A 14,030-nucleotide genomic window follows, 5' to 3' on the forward strand; every position below is an offset into this window, starting at 1 on the left:
CTCAGAGAGTTCTTTGCCATGAGGTGCCATGTTGAACTTCCAGTGACCAGTATGAGAGAGTGAGAGTGATAACACCAAATTTAACACACCTGCTCCTCTTTCACACCTGAGACCTTGTAACACTAACAAGTCACGTGACACCAGGGAGGGAAAATGGCTAATTGGGCCCAATTTGGAAATTTTCACTTAGGGGTGTACTCACTTTTGTTGCCAGTGGTTTAGACATTAATGGCTGTGTGTTGAGTTATTTTGAGGTGACAGCAAATTTACACTTATGCAAGCTGTACACTCACTACTTTACATTGTGGCAAAGTGTTATTTCTTCAGTGTTGTCACATGAAAAGTTATAATAAAATATATACACAAATGTGAGGGGTGTACTCACTTTTGTGAGATACTGTAGATAGCAATAGCCAGCTTGTCACAGTAACATGCAGACTAAGCATATCTGAGGATTTCCTATTTATGTGTGTAAGGAATGAAAGCCCCGCATCACACCATTGTGCGCCACTGTTCCTCTGCAGCTGCTCTCTTCCACAAGCTCTTTGAGGCCTCCACAAATGGATATGAGATATAATTTAAATCTATTATCCCCACAAGTGTCAAACGCAGGGAAGCATTTTTTTTCTGTGTTGCTAATAACAAGGTCGGCGAGGATCCTTTTTTTTTTGTATGTTAATTGTTTTTCGAATAATGCTCAGCCATCTGTCTTGTACAGAGAAGAAATAGTCTTTATAAAAACCATCTCTTTCATTTTACAAAAATGAAATATTTTTGCCCTTACAAAAATAGGCTATAAAACAATATTTTTATGCAGAACTATATTTTACTAGAATTAATCTCCAGGCAAATCAGAAAATGTTGCATTCACACGGACTGAAACTAGGCTAAACTCATTTTGACCCTGGAATTTCTCTTCCATGCTTGGCTGCTATCCTAGTTATATAGATATAGTTGCTTGCATCTTTATCTTTTGAATAACCCTAGATCTGTGTTGGGAAATTGAAGTGATTGTAAATGATCACCTTGTAAAACAACCAAGTCAGTTTGAAATAGAAATGAAAGGCAAAACATTTGTGTATAGATATTAAAAAAAAACATTATAAAATACCTTTTTATCCCTTTCTTATTAGTGATCACCTTCCCTCTGTTCTCAGCTGCATAAGAGCTAGGGGAGGAGAAACAGAAGCACACTAAGCTTCCCAGTGACAGGCTGTGCAGGGGGGGGGGGGGGCGTGTCAGGGCAAGTCTGATCATTGGAGGAGAGCAGGTTAAGTTCCCAGCAAAGCTAAAGAACTGACCACACTGTGCTCTTCTGCTTAGTGTGATCAGTTTTCAATAGGAAAGCAAAGGGACTGGCAGGAACACCAGGGATTTCACCCAAAGGAAGCAATACAAAGAGAACAGGATACTTTCTCATACAAGTGCATGGTACAGCAGGCACAAATCAGGACTATGAAACGTTGGGGTAACAAACACTCACAAGGAGTAGTTTATTGATGCTAGACTTCATTGATTTTGTACCAGAAGAGTGGTAGCGACCAGGTTTGGAGAACACAGAGGATAGTTGGATTTTTTTTAACACAGAGAGGGGGTGAGGGCACCTGGAGGAGGAAGCTTCAGTTGGGCTATAATACAGTTCTTTGCATGTGGTTTAATAATTATTTAGATCTCAATGGTAAGTTCTATTCAACTTTATCACCAACTGCTCACTGGATTGAGAGTGACCTAAAATAATAAAGGTCAAAAGCAGTTAAATTGTATGAATGGCCAAAATCTTTTTTATTATTTTTATCTATTTATTTATTTTTTTAGAAAATCCGCCCTTACTACTTGTCCCAAAAATGAAGCAGGAAGTAAAAAGAAATCTCTACAAAGTGAGAGGAATTTCCCCCTTAGACAGTTGTCACCAAAACAGAGATTCTTTATTGGATAATGTATCCTCACCTTATTCAATATTCAAATGCAAGAAAAGAAAAAGGCCACTGTGGACTTTGGAGGTGCTGGAAGGATGAACAGACCGAAAATATTTCATGTTTTACAAACTTTTTACATTATTAAAATTTATCTCACCTTATGTTCTGGTGACAACTCAAAAATTTTGGATTTTCCCATTATTTTCTGTCTTAGTGTTCATAATAGCTTGGATTGAGTTAAAGCGGTTGTAAACCCTATGAAAAAAAAAATAAAAAAAAAAAACCTGCAAGTCAAAGGCATAATGAGCTAGTATGCATCGCATACTAGCCCATTATGTGTAACTTACCTTAAAACGAAGCCCCGACACGGACCCCCGGACATCGATGCGGGCGCTGCCATGATCCCTCGTCGTCTCTTCCGGGTTCGGCGGCTCCGGCGCGCTGATTGGCCGGAAGAGACGGCTCCAGCGCGCTGATTGGCCGGAGCCGCGATGACGTCACTCCCGCGCATGCGCGCGGGAGTGATTTTTCCGGCAAGCTCCCGGCAACTTAATTGAAGGTCCCCCCGGACCTTCAGAGCGCATGCGCCGCTCGCGCGAGCGGCTGCATGCACTGTAAATATCTCCTAAACCGTGCCGGTTTAGGAGATATTATTTGTACCTACAGGTAAGCCTTATTATAGGCTTACCTGTAGGTAAAAGCGTCAAAAAGCGGGATACAACCGCTTTAAAATGGATTAGAACCCCTTTCGGTTTTTATTGCTGTCTGTGCCCCTGTTAAGGAGATTCACCCTCTCATTTTGTCCTGTTAATCATTATCATTGAAAGTTAAAGTAAAGAAAATCTTACATTTTGGGTTGTCCCCAGAAAAGTAATAGAGGAGAAATCTACCAATGGGGACACTAGTTCTATTGACCTAGGGGTCCCCAAGGGAGTCCCTTAATTTGCAGGGATTTCCTCTCACTTCCTGTTTGGCTAGGGGATAAGAAATGAAGGTAAATCTCCGAAATGGGACGTAGATGGTGAAAAAAAATTGACAGAGTTTTATAACCCTCCCTTGCCCTATTTGAAATAAAAAAAAGTTTTGCCTATAGTTTTACTTTAATATTTACTCTCCCACCCAGTCAGTAACTCATCACCTCCATTGTGGATGGTAACTGCAATTTGTTTCCTCTAGGCCTCTAGTAGAACTCTATAGCAGCCAGTATCCTCAAGAGGTCCTCCAAGGAGGGGAGATCATTGCAGCATTCCAAGTCCTTAGGTCCAAACCAAAGGTCCAGGAGCAAGATAGGTGTTACATTTGCATTCTCACAGTGCAAAAGGCTAGGAGGAAAAAACATGTGCAAAGAAATACCTCAGATATTTATATCTTTCCCAGCATGCATAAGCAAAGCCCCTTATCCCACATCTTGGCCAGTCTTAAAGAATAATTCCAGGGATGGCTATATTATACATAGTTACGTTGGTCCAGCTTGGACCTATGTAACTGTGTATATACCATAACTGACCCACCAACCTGGAAATCACTGAAGAAGACACTGCTACTTCAGTAATCTCCACTTGCTTTCGGATCCTGCTTACTGAACAAAGGAGGTCGCCTCTCAGCACGGTGCCATTCAGCCTCATAAATTGTCTGCACTATATAGATATATCTATAATAAATAAATATTAGAAAGGTGTTCCTTTACGTACTGTTTAACATTCTATTCATACTACTTTCAGGTTCAGTGGAAGAGAGGCTGGAAATGGCTGCTATATACAGAGGAAGTCCAATCCAATTTTGACACACAAATACATGCCACCCTAGCTCCCCACACCTACAATACGCCACATTATCGTCAAGTGGTACCATAGACCCCCATTACTCAAATACATCATCACCCCCATGTAAGTGAGCATACAATTCCCCCCCATCCCACATTCAAATAACCTTACACAGGACAATGCCATCTGCTAGATCTTGAATGAGTTGGTCAATCAGACACCGTGGATGTGCTGTTTATCCAGCAATCCCATACTTTATTAAAATTGGTAGGTATTCCTCGATTTGTGTAGGTCGCCTTATATAAAGGGAGGGCTTTGTTAATAATAGCCTCCCATGCCAGAACCACTGGTGGGGTGGATTTTTTCAATGAAAGCACGATTCATTTCCTGGCATAATAGTATAAGTAGCAGCGTCAAAAGGGTACGTGTTACATGTCTATGAGTAAGGGTGTCCACGAGACCCAAAAGACAAACCTCCACCACAGGCTGCACCACAATTGCTGTAACATCTACAATGCAGTCAGTAACCTCCCGCCAGAATTTTTGGATCGCCTCACATTCCCAAAGTATGTGCATAAAATCTGGATTGTTTGAAGTGCCTCACCAGCAATCGGGCAACTGGGTAGGGAACATCCTCGCCAATCTAGCTGGTGTGAAATAAATGCGGTGTAAACATTTTTATTGAATGAGATGATCCCTGGTCGTATACATGCCATCCTAGCCCTTGGCCAGAATTAGTTAGCACTAAGATCTAAAGGGTCACCTGGAGTATGTGCCTGGGATGAGCATGGAGCAAGTAACTTCAAAAGTCATTTTAGGTGCTTCACTCATACTGAAAAGAGGGTTTGATGGATCATGTGTGACTGACTGACTGACTGAGTTGGATGTCTGCCACCAGAGTTGTATAAAGTACTCAAAACCCATACTTGAGTAAAAGTACAAGTGCTCGATCAAAAAGTGACTTGAGTAGAAGTACTAAAGTATTCAACATTTTTTGTACTTAACCACTTAAGCCCCGGAAGATTTTACCCCCATTCCGACCAGGGGGTATTTTGCGATTGGGCACTGCGTGACTTTAACGGACAATTGTGCGGTCGTGCGACGCTGTACCTAAACGAATTTGGCGTCCTTTTTTTCCCACAAACAGAGCTTTCTTTTGGTGGTATTTGATCACCTGTGCGATTTTTTGATCACGCGCTATAAACAAAAAAAGAGCGTCAATTTTGCAAAAATAGCAATATTTTTCACATTTTTTTATATGAAATTCCCCCCAAAAAAAATGTAAAAATCAAAATTTTTTAACATTTTCGGCCAATTTGTTTTATGCTACCTATGTTTGGTAAAAAAAAAAATTGCAAAAAGCGTATTTTGATTGGTTTGCGCAAAAGTTATCGCGTTTACTAACAAAGGGAAAGATTTTTGTCATTTTTGTTGTTTTTTTTTTTAACGCGTAATGGCGGCGATCTGCGATTTTTTTTGCGGTACTGCGACATTGCGGCGGACAGATCGGACCCTTGACTGACATTTTTGACACTTTTGGGGTTACCAGTGACATTTCTACAGTAATCAGTGCTATATATATGCACTGTTACTGTAAAAATACACTGGTAGTGAAGGGGTTAACTTTATTTGGGAGGGAGGGGCTGTGTGTGTCCCTAGGGGCGTGCTTTCTACTGTGATTGGCTGTGGCTTGAGCTGTAAGGACACTGATCAACGGATCTACATAGTAGATCCATGTGATCAGTGTCTTTACAGCGAGGAGAATGACAGGTGGCTTGTTTACACAAGCTGCCTGACATTCTCCCTCTCCCCCGCCGATCGCCGAGTGGCCGGCGGACATCGGGTCCGCTGGTCACACGCGCGGGGGGGTCCGTGACCACGCGGGAGCGCGCCTCCGGCGGCACGCGCTCGCTCCCTAGACCCTCACAAGCAAGCAACGTAGCCCTACGTTAGTTTGCCTGTGAGGGGCTGACCGCCGACGTAGATAGTCGTGCGGCGGTCGGCAAGTGGTTAAGTATTGCAAGTAGTTTTTTTTTTAAATTTTGCTACTCAAGTACTGAAAGTAAAAGTACCAGTACTGTGTTATGTAGTTATTAAAGAAAGAAGTCAAAAGTTTTAACATCATATTGTTTTTTATTATTTCAAATGCAGCTTTTATTTATACATACAGTAGCATTTATTTTCGTATGCGCTGATAATACACATGTTTTGAGCTTCATGAAACCTGCCATCTACTGTTCTGGCAGTGGTAATTTTTATAATAGTAACGAGTAACTATGCAGCACAAAAAAAAAATATCGGAGTAGAAGTATTGAAATCATCGAAAAAATGTAGTGAAGTAAAAGTGGAAGTAGGAGAAAAAAATTCTACTCTAGGAAAGTACAGATACCGCCTTTCGGTACTTAAGTACAGCAGTGAAGTAGTTCTACTTAGTTACTATACATCTCTGTCTGCCACTAACTTTACCAAAAAACTGAAAAAACTACTCTGAATGGGGTTCTTGGGATACAATGACACACATACAGTATGTAATGGCAGGTGTAGGTTCTGTGGTGCTGGTTCCCCAATGCTCAGTAGTGTGTTCTACATAGCCCTGAAGACTCCTGGGGAGTTTGAGGTATGTATCCCAGGAGAACTGCAATAGCCTGATAACAAGCCTAATTCATATAATTACACTGCTTTACATTCAATAAAATACATAATGATTTATTAATTATCACAGAGATGCATTTATTTGTGTCTTTTATATGGTGTCTGCCTGGAGTTCAGATTTTAAATATGCATGTAAACTCCAACAGTAAATGTCTCCTATTTGCTCCCAATGGGTCTGTTAAATATGTATGTTACATATATGAAAGTGTTTTATTCATTTTGTTTAACAAGTACAAATAAATAGCTTTTTATCCAGCCAGAAATCCGGGGAACTGATAACTTCCTGCACTATTCACCTCTACACTGTTATAGGTTAGCATTGTTCCCTCAAAACACTGTTATGGAGAAGAGAGTAAGGCGTTATGTATGTCTAACACATTTCCTGCCCTGGGGTGAGAACACTGCTCAGTATGGTTGCCTCTCTAGGACAGGAAGTGTGTCAATGGCAGGATTACCTGGTTAAAATAAAGGAAAAAAAAAGTGTTAAAAAAAAAGGAAAACGAATGCAGCCACCATGTTTAAGGACCAGTAAGCTGCAGCACTATTAACTTTTGTTCTTGGATTAAGAAATGCTTTAACTGGTAAATGTCTGAAACTGTAAGGGTCCATTCACACCAGGTGTGGTGGGTCTGTGTTGAGTGGCTATTTCAGCGCAGCCCCACCGCACCTCCCCCAAAATGTCTTGTCTCCGGTGCGGCCGATTTTCATCACTGTGTTGCAGCAGTGTGCGAATGATGTGTGCTGAAAAAAAGTACTGCATGTAGTACTTTTTTCCAGCGCAGCGTGGGTCATGGCACGCTGGCAGATAGAATCCTATAAAAGGTCAATAAGCGACATTTCAATAACATTTGTTTAAAAAAAAAAAGTAATCAGTGCAGGAACTGCATGGGCAGGCTGGTTGTACTGATCCATTGATCGACTCTAGTCTAACCAGTACAACCAGCCTGTCAGGTATTTTACGTTGATCACTGCCGGCAGCTATAGCCACCAGCAGTGATCATTGTCTACCGGTGGTTGGGGAAGGATCCTTGCTGGGAGAACACAATAGCGCTGCAGGAGGGTTCCCACATAATCACAATCAGTCACAGTCAGACTCTAGCAATTTTCTTTCCTTCAACCCATGTTGTTTGGCTTGCTTTACGCTGGCCATAGGTGAGTCCGTTTTTTTTTTCATTCAACCAGGGGATTGAACTAAAAAAAATTGGCCCGAATCCCCCATTCACACATTTGAGGTGGATGGAGGAATCCTCCCCACTCTATCATTGTATCCTGAGTGGGAGACTTCCCTGCTGTGGGCTATAGCCTGCAGTGCTGATCGAGCAAAATATTTCCCAATAGGGTGGTTGGACTTCTGTTCAACCACAGTGGCCATTCATGGATGGAAATTCGTCTGATACCTGCTGAGCTGGCGGAATTTCTATCCATGTGTGGCCAGCCTAAGGAGATCTCTTTAACCCTTGGTTCACACCTATGCGTTTTTTAGTGTGTTTTGCCTTTTGCAGAAATGCACTTCAGTTCATTTAACACGGTTTCCTATAGATCTAGTTCACCACTGTGCATTTTGAGCTGGTACTTTTTTTTCCTGCAGCAGATTGTGTTTTGTGTGTATCGATTGTAATAAACCTGTGCCAAAAAGTATTGCATTTTTGATGTGTTTAGCGTTTTTTTTTTTTTTGCCTAATAGGGAAAGTATTACAAATCTGTTCATGGAGTGTGACTTTGATGCCATTTTACAGTCTAGGGTTATATTTAAAGGCTAAGATTAAATGTTAGGATTAGAGTAGGGCCCTTTTCACACATGCAGACCGTTCATTTCATAAGTTCAGTCACGTCAAAATGGATGAAGTATTCATCAGTTTTTCATCAGCATTCATCATCTTCTACCAATGCAAAAATGGATTAAAAACTGACCATTTGTCAGTTTACATCTGTTTTTCGTCCGATCCATATTTTTTTTAACAGAAGAAAAAGGGTCCTTTCACATGAGCAGTGTGCCCGGCGGACTCTGTTTTGCTCAGCGGGGATCAATCCGACGATCCTCGCTGAACAGGCGGATGACAGCTCCGTCTCCACTAACTTTGCAGAGACAGACCTGTCAGATCCCCACTCTCCTCTATGGGAGATCAGATAAAAATTAACTGCCTGTCCTTTTCCATCCGATCCGATTCTCCAGACGGATGGAAAATAGGGTTTCCCTCCGTCTGGATTTCACAGACCGGATCGGATAGCAGCGGGTGTCAGCAGAGATGTCACCGCAGACATCTGCTGCCCCATAGGGGTGCATGGAGCATCCAATCAGGTCTGCCTGAAAAACTGACAGGCGGACCGGATTGGAAAGCAGTGTGAAAGGACCCAAATAGAGCTCTGATCGGAAAGCCCGTGTGAGATGACACAAGGGGCTAGATGTAATTGCTAGGGTTAGCAGTAATTGTTAGATGTAATTATTAGGGTTAGTGGTGTAGCAGGTTTTCCAGGCATTGGGCCTGATGTGGGTCTGCCATGGTTACTGGTGACACCTTCATCCCATTTAAGATGAATACTCAAGTGTGAGATTGGAGACAATGACCATTCCAGCATCTTTGGTTTGTTTTGATAATTTGATATTGGGGATGGGAGAAGGGAATGAGTGGGATACTCCTCTGGCTCAACTAGGTACAAATGGGACACTTTATGGAAAAAATGCCTTTCAGCGCTGTCTTGACGCCGGCTGGATGCCAGCCAGCACTTGTTGGCGCTTGAAAAGACACTGACTTGGTGAACTGTACTTGAACTTGACTTCTGACACTCTGATCAGCTCAAAAGTCCTGGACTGTACTTAGACTTGACTTCTGACGCTCTGGGTAGCTCAAAAGTCCTGCAAACAGCTCCCTCCAGTCCTTCCTGACTGAGGTAGCTCCTGTAACTGCTTGTGCTGCTGCAACTCTCAACACAGTACGCTGCACGCTGTACACTTTAACACTCCAGGGCCCACCCGCTGGCGCCCCCTTTACACTTCAGGGTCCTCTCAATAGGCACCCCCTCTACACTTCAGGGTGCTCTCACTAGGCACCCTCTCTACAATTCAGGGTCCTCTCACTAGGCACCCCCTCTACACTTCAGGGTCCTCTCACTAGGCACCCTCTCTGCACTAAAGGGTGCTCTCACTAGGCACCCCCTCTACACTTCAGGGTCCTCTCACTAGGCACCCTCTCTACACTTCAGGGTGCTCTCACTAGGCACCCCCTCTACACTTCAGGGCCCTCTCACTAGGCAGCCCCTCTACACTTCAGGGTCCTCTCACTAGGCACCCTCTCTACACTTCAGGGTGCTCTCACTAGGCACCCCCTCTACACTTCAGGGTCCTCTCACTAGGCACCCTCTCTGCACTTCAGGGTCCTCTCACTAGGCACCCTCTCTGCACTTCAGGGTGCTCTCACTAGGCACCCCCTCTACACTTCAGGGTCCTCTCACTAGGCACCCTCTCTGCACTTCAGGGTCCTCTCACTAGGCACCCTCTCTGCACTTCAGGGTCCTCTCACTAGGCACCCCCTCTACATTTCAGAGTCCTCTCACTAGGCACCCTCTCTGCACTTCAGGGTCCACACACTGGTACCCTCTCTGCTTCTCTTCAGGGTCAACACTGGCACCCCCTTTACTTTTACTCCTGCACCGGCTAGCTGGCTCCTGGATCCCCACGACCTTCCCCCAGAGTGGTCCCCTCTTTCTCTAGGCAGACCCCCAGGGGGCAGTTTACAGTACTCACTAACTGGGAATGCTTTCCTGAAACTGGACCCCTCTCAACTCCACTGGTCCTCGGCACACTGGATCCTCTCTACAGCTCAGCTCAGCCCTCTGTCACCTCAGGCAAGCCACCTGGGACAACTGATCCTTCTGACAGGAGGAGAGACAGCCGCACTCTCCCTCCTGGAACTCTGCTTCCAGTGGCGGCTGGTGAAGTTTTAAGATGGGGAGGCATTCTATTTTAACCCCTCCCGTTTCTCATTTTGCTTGCGTGAAAAAATTCTCCCAATATATCACATATTAAGGGGTCCATCAGTACTAGTATATCCCATAATAGGGAGCAGGGGCCCTATTATGGGATATACTGTGAGAGACACCCTATTATGGGATACACTGACTGAGAGTGGCACAAACCCCACAGTACAGACCCCCTAGCACAAACCCCACAGTACAGGCCCCCTAGCACAAACCCCACAGTACAGACCCCCTAGCACAAACCCCACAGTACAGACCCCCTAGCACAAACCCCACAGTACAGGCCCCCTAGCACAAACCCCACAGTACAGACTCCCTAGCACAAACCCCACATCATGGATGGATGGACCCAGGCCAGGCCAGAACAGGTAGGTACAGGCAGGTCACGGTGCCAGATTTATCAAGTTACCCAGTCCGGGCCCAGAACAGAGTGTGCAGATATCATTATCATCATGGATGGATGGATGGACCCAGGCCAGGCCAGAACAGGTAGGTACAGGCAGGTCACGGTGCAAGATTTATCAAGTTACCCAGTCCGGGCCCAGAACAGAGTGTGCAGATATCATTATCATCATGGATGGATGGATGGACCCAGGCCAGGCCAGAACAGGTAGGTACAGGCAGGTCACGGTGCAAGAATAATATCCCAGGCCAGGCCCAGACCAGAGAGTGCAGATATCATTATATATATCATCATGGATGGATGGATCATCCATCCATTCATGATGATATATATAATGATATCTGCACACTCTGGTCTGGGCCCGGCCTGGGTAACTCGATAAATCTTGCACCGTGACCTGCCTGTACCTAACTGTTCTGGCCTGGCCTGGGTCCATCCATCCATCCATGATGATAATGATATCTGCAGCAGATATCATTATCATCATGGATGGATAGATGGATGGATGGATGGATGGATGGACCCAGGCCAGAACAGGTAGGTACAGGCAGGTCACGGTGCAAGATTTATCAAGTTACCCAGGCCGGGCCAAGACCAGACTAGTGTGCTGTGCTTCATCATGGATGGCAGGCAATGGCATTGGCAATGGCAAGGCATGCATTTTTTTTGTGGAGTGGACGGAGGCCTGAGGAGGAGGAGGACTGAGGCTGCTGCTGCTCAGGGCTGGACTTGTCTCTCTCTTTTCCGACCCGAGGCCTGGATCCGAATGCGGTCTGCCGTCCGTCCACGAACAAGAAGGCCCGCCGCCGCCCAATCCGACTCCTGGTCTCCGTCTCCTCCTGGTCCTGGACTGGTCCTCCTGGTCACGCGGTGACTCGGCGAGAGCTCTGAGTGGACGGGACGTCTTCTATCTTCTCTCTCCGGCTGCTGCGACACACTGAGCCACGGGAAGGAACAGAACCCGGAAGGCGTAAGCGGTGATCGTGATGCCGGGGCTGTGCACCGCCCCACGCGTCACGTGACCAGATGATGTCCTACTGTGATTGGTCCAGGCTGGAGTCTGGACCAATCACAGCCTGGACATCAGAAAAGTGGGGAGTGTCGGGGCGCATTGCCCTGCGCCCCCATGACCCCCTGAAGAGCGCCAATCGGCGCCTCTGCTGGCCGAGGGTGGGGTCAAAAACCCCACCCTGGCCGAGGGTGGGGTCAAAAACCCCACCCCCCCCCATACCCAGCACACAGTCCGGCGCCCCTAGTGGGCGAAAAATTTACATTTTTTTTTGTAAATCTTTCTTCTTTCTTTTTTTTTTTGGGGGGGGGGGGGCGGCCGCCACTGGGCCGGCCGCCACTGTCTGCTTCCCACCAAAGACGCTGCATCATGCGTTCCCCTCAGACGTATACCCCCTCCCAGAATGTTGTGTGGCAGAATCTGCCTTTCTGGGGTAGATACAGACCTGAGTGAACCATTGGCTGGGTTTCCTCCACTGCCCAATGAGAACCCTCTCATTAAGCACAGTGGGGAGACTCCCCAGTCTCAACAGCTACACCTGGGAAACATGACAGCCCAGCTGAAAATCATAGTCCTGCTGTTAAGCAGACAAGGCCCACTATACTTTACCTAGCACCTACTTTGTAGGGTGCTACAGTGGTAATTGTTACTTGAGTGTAAAGTCACATCAAAGTTGCACTTCGGGAACAGAATTGTAATAATTTCCTATTAGCCAAAAAAAAAAAACCCCAAAAAAGCATAAAAGACGTGTTCAAAAAACACAATACGTGACTAAATTGCATCAACTGCAACCTGAATAGATGTGAACCTAGCCTTGGTGTCACTTCAAAGAACAGGAGTTCATTAAACGTAGTTTGTCAAAATCTTAACAGACACAGACTAAGAAGATATGTATATTGTATGGAGTAATCTGCAGCCTTCCTGTATCTCAGAGAACTCTCAATCACAGATCATGTTTCAGGAAGTCATAGAAAGTCACATGAATGAAGTAGTTTGTCTCCTGCAGCCTGCCATAGTCTCAGATCAGCTGATCCCTACTAATACAAAGTATCTGATGCGATCCTAGGAAGAATGCAGCTGCTACAATGATCCCACTGCTTATCTTCCTGCTCTGCTATGGGGGGGTTGTCACCTCTCATTCTACTGATCCCCTCCAGGTGTTTGTCATCCCTCATAGTCACATGGATGTGGGCTGGGTGTACACTGTGCAGGTACAGTATATAGAATGGCATCTTTATAGGCAGATCAGATTTACTCATTATACTTTATACTTGTTATTATTGGCTGTTCACCTGCTGTGCATCTACAGCTCAGTGTGACAGGGCATGATGAGACTTGTAGTCCTCCCCCTGCAGCTAGAGATACATTGGTCACCTATACCTGTATGGACTCAGTGTGATTATACACAAAAAACTGTTGTAATCATGCAACACTACATATGAGTTGTTTGTTTCTCTTTTATATTATCATTGTTTTATGTTTCAAGGTCATATTTACAAATAGATATTTCTATGCATACTAAGCTACAATGTTGTGTGTCTGTATTTATAAAATGACCGATCTGTATGTTATGTCTATTTCATATGCTGTCCAACAAAAATTACCAAGACAGGGTTGGGACAAACTAAAACTTTCACAGCAGTTCCCACAACAGTAAAAAAACAAAAATAAAAACCAAAAAAAAAAACCATTGTCACGTATGTGGCCCTTTATGCTGCATTCACACCTGAGCGTAGCTTTTTTGAGCATTTTTCCGGTGTTTCTTTTGTATGTGCAATTTTGTCATGTTTTTTATAAAGCGTTTTTTTTAACTAGCCTCTAGCGAAAATGATCATCTGTTGCATCATTTGTTGCTAGGCTATTCCACTTTTTTTTAACTTTTCCATCAGCTTTTATTTTATTATTATTATTCACTTATTATTTGAGTTTCTTTGTTAGGGTAATGGGTTAGAGTTAAGCCTCGTACACACGTACCGATCGTCGGCCCGAACGATCGGCCGTCTTTTGTCCAGGGCTGTCGTGTAGGTTGAAAACTGCAAAAGACTGCACACGAATTTTGTCGGCCAACAACAGCCAACTGCAGAAGTGATGTCATGTGATGGTTAACTTTCCTTGTCTTTTTTCTTTTCTGAGCATGCCCAGTCTTGCTAATCTGCTGTCTGTCGGCCGAAATCTGTACTGACTGGCGAACAATCGGCCGTTCTGGTGACGGCCAACAAAAATTTTAAAGTCTGCACGACAGATTCTGTTCGGCCGAAAATGCGCTGTCTGCTGTCGGAAGCATCATACTAACAAGCCTACAATCGGCCGAT

At 44.7% G+C, this 14,030-nt stretch overlaps 1 protein-coding gene across 1 annotated transcript in view; it reads left to right on the forward strand.

The window, feature by feature from the left end:
- The first annotated feature begins 12,741 nt into the window (after positions 1-12,741).
- The window catches only part of MAN2B2 (mannosidase alpha class 2B member 2), a 103,370-nt gene continuing 102,081 nt past the window's right edge, over positions 12,742-14,030 (forward strand). The window contains exon 1 of the mRNA XM_082260272.1: positions 12,742-12,929. Coding sequence (XP_082116398.1) covers positions 12,804-12,929 — 126 coding nt within the window. The 5' untranslated portion in view covers positions 12,742-12,803. The remainder of the gene's footprint in view (positions 12,930-14,030) is intronic.

Source organism: Pelophylax lessonae (assembly GCF_965119305.1).
Source record: "Pelophylax lessonae genome assembly, chromosome: 1".
NCBI lineage: Eukaryota > Metazoa > Chordata > Amphibia > Anura > Ranidae > Pelophylax > Pelophylax lessonae.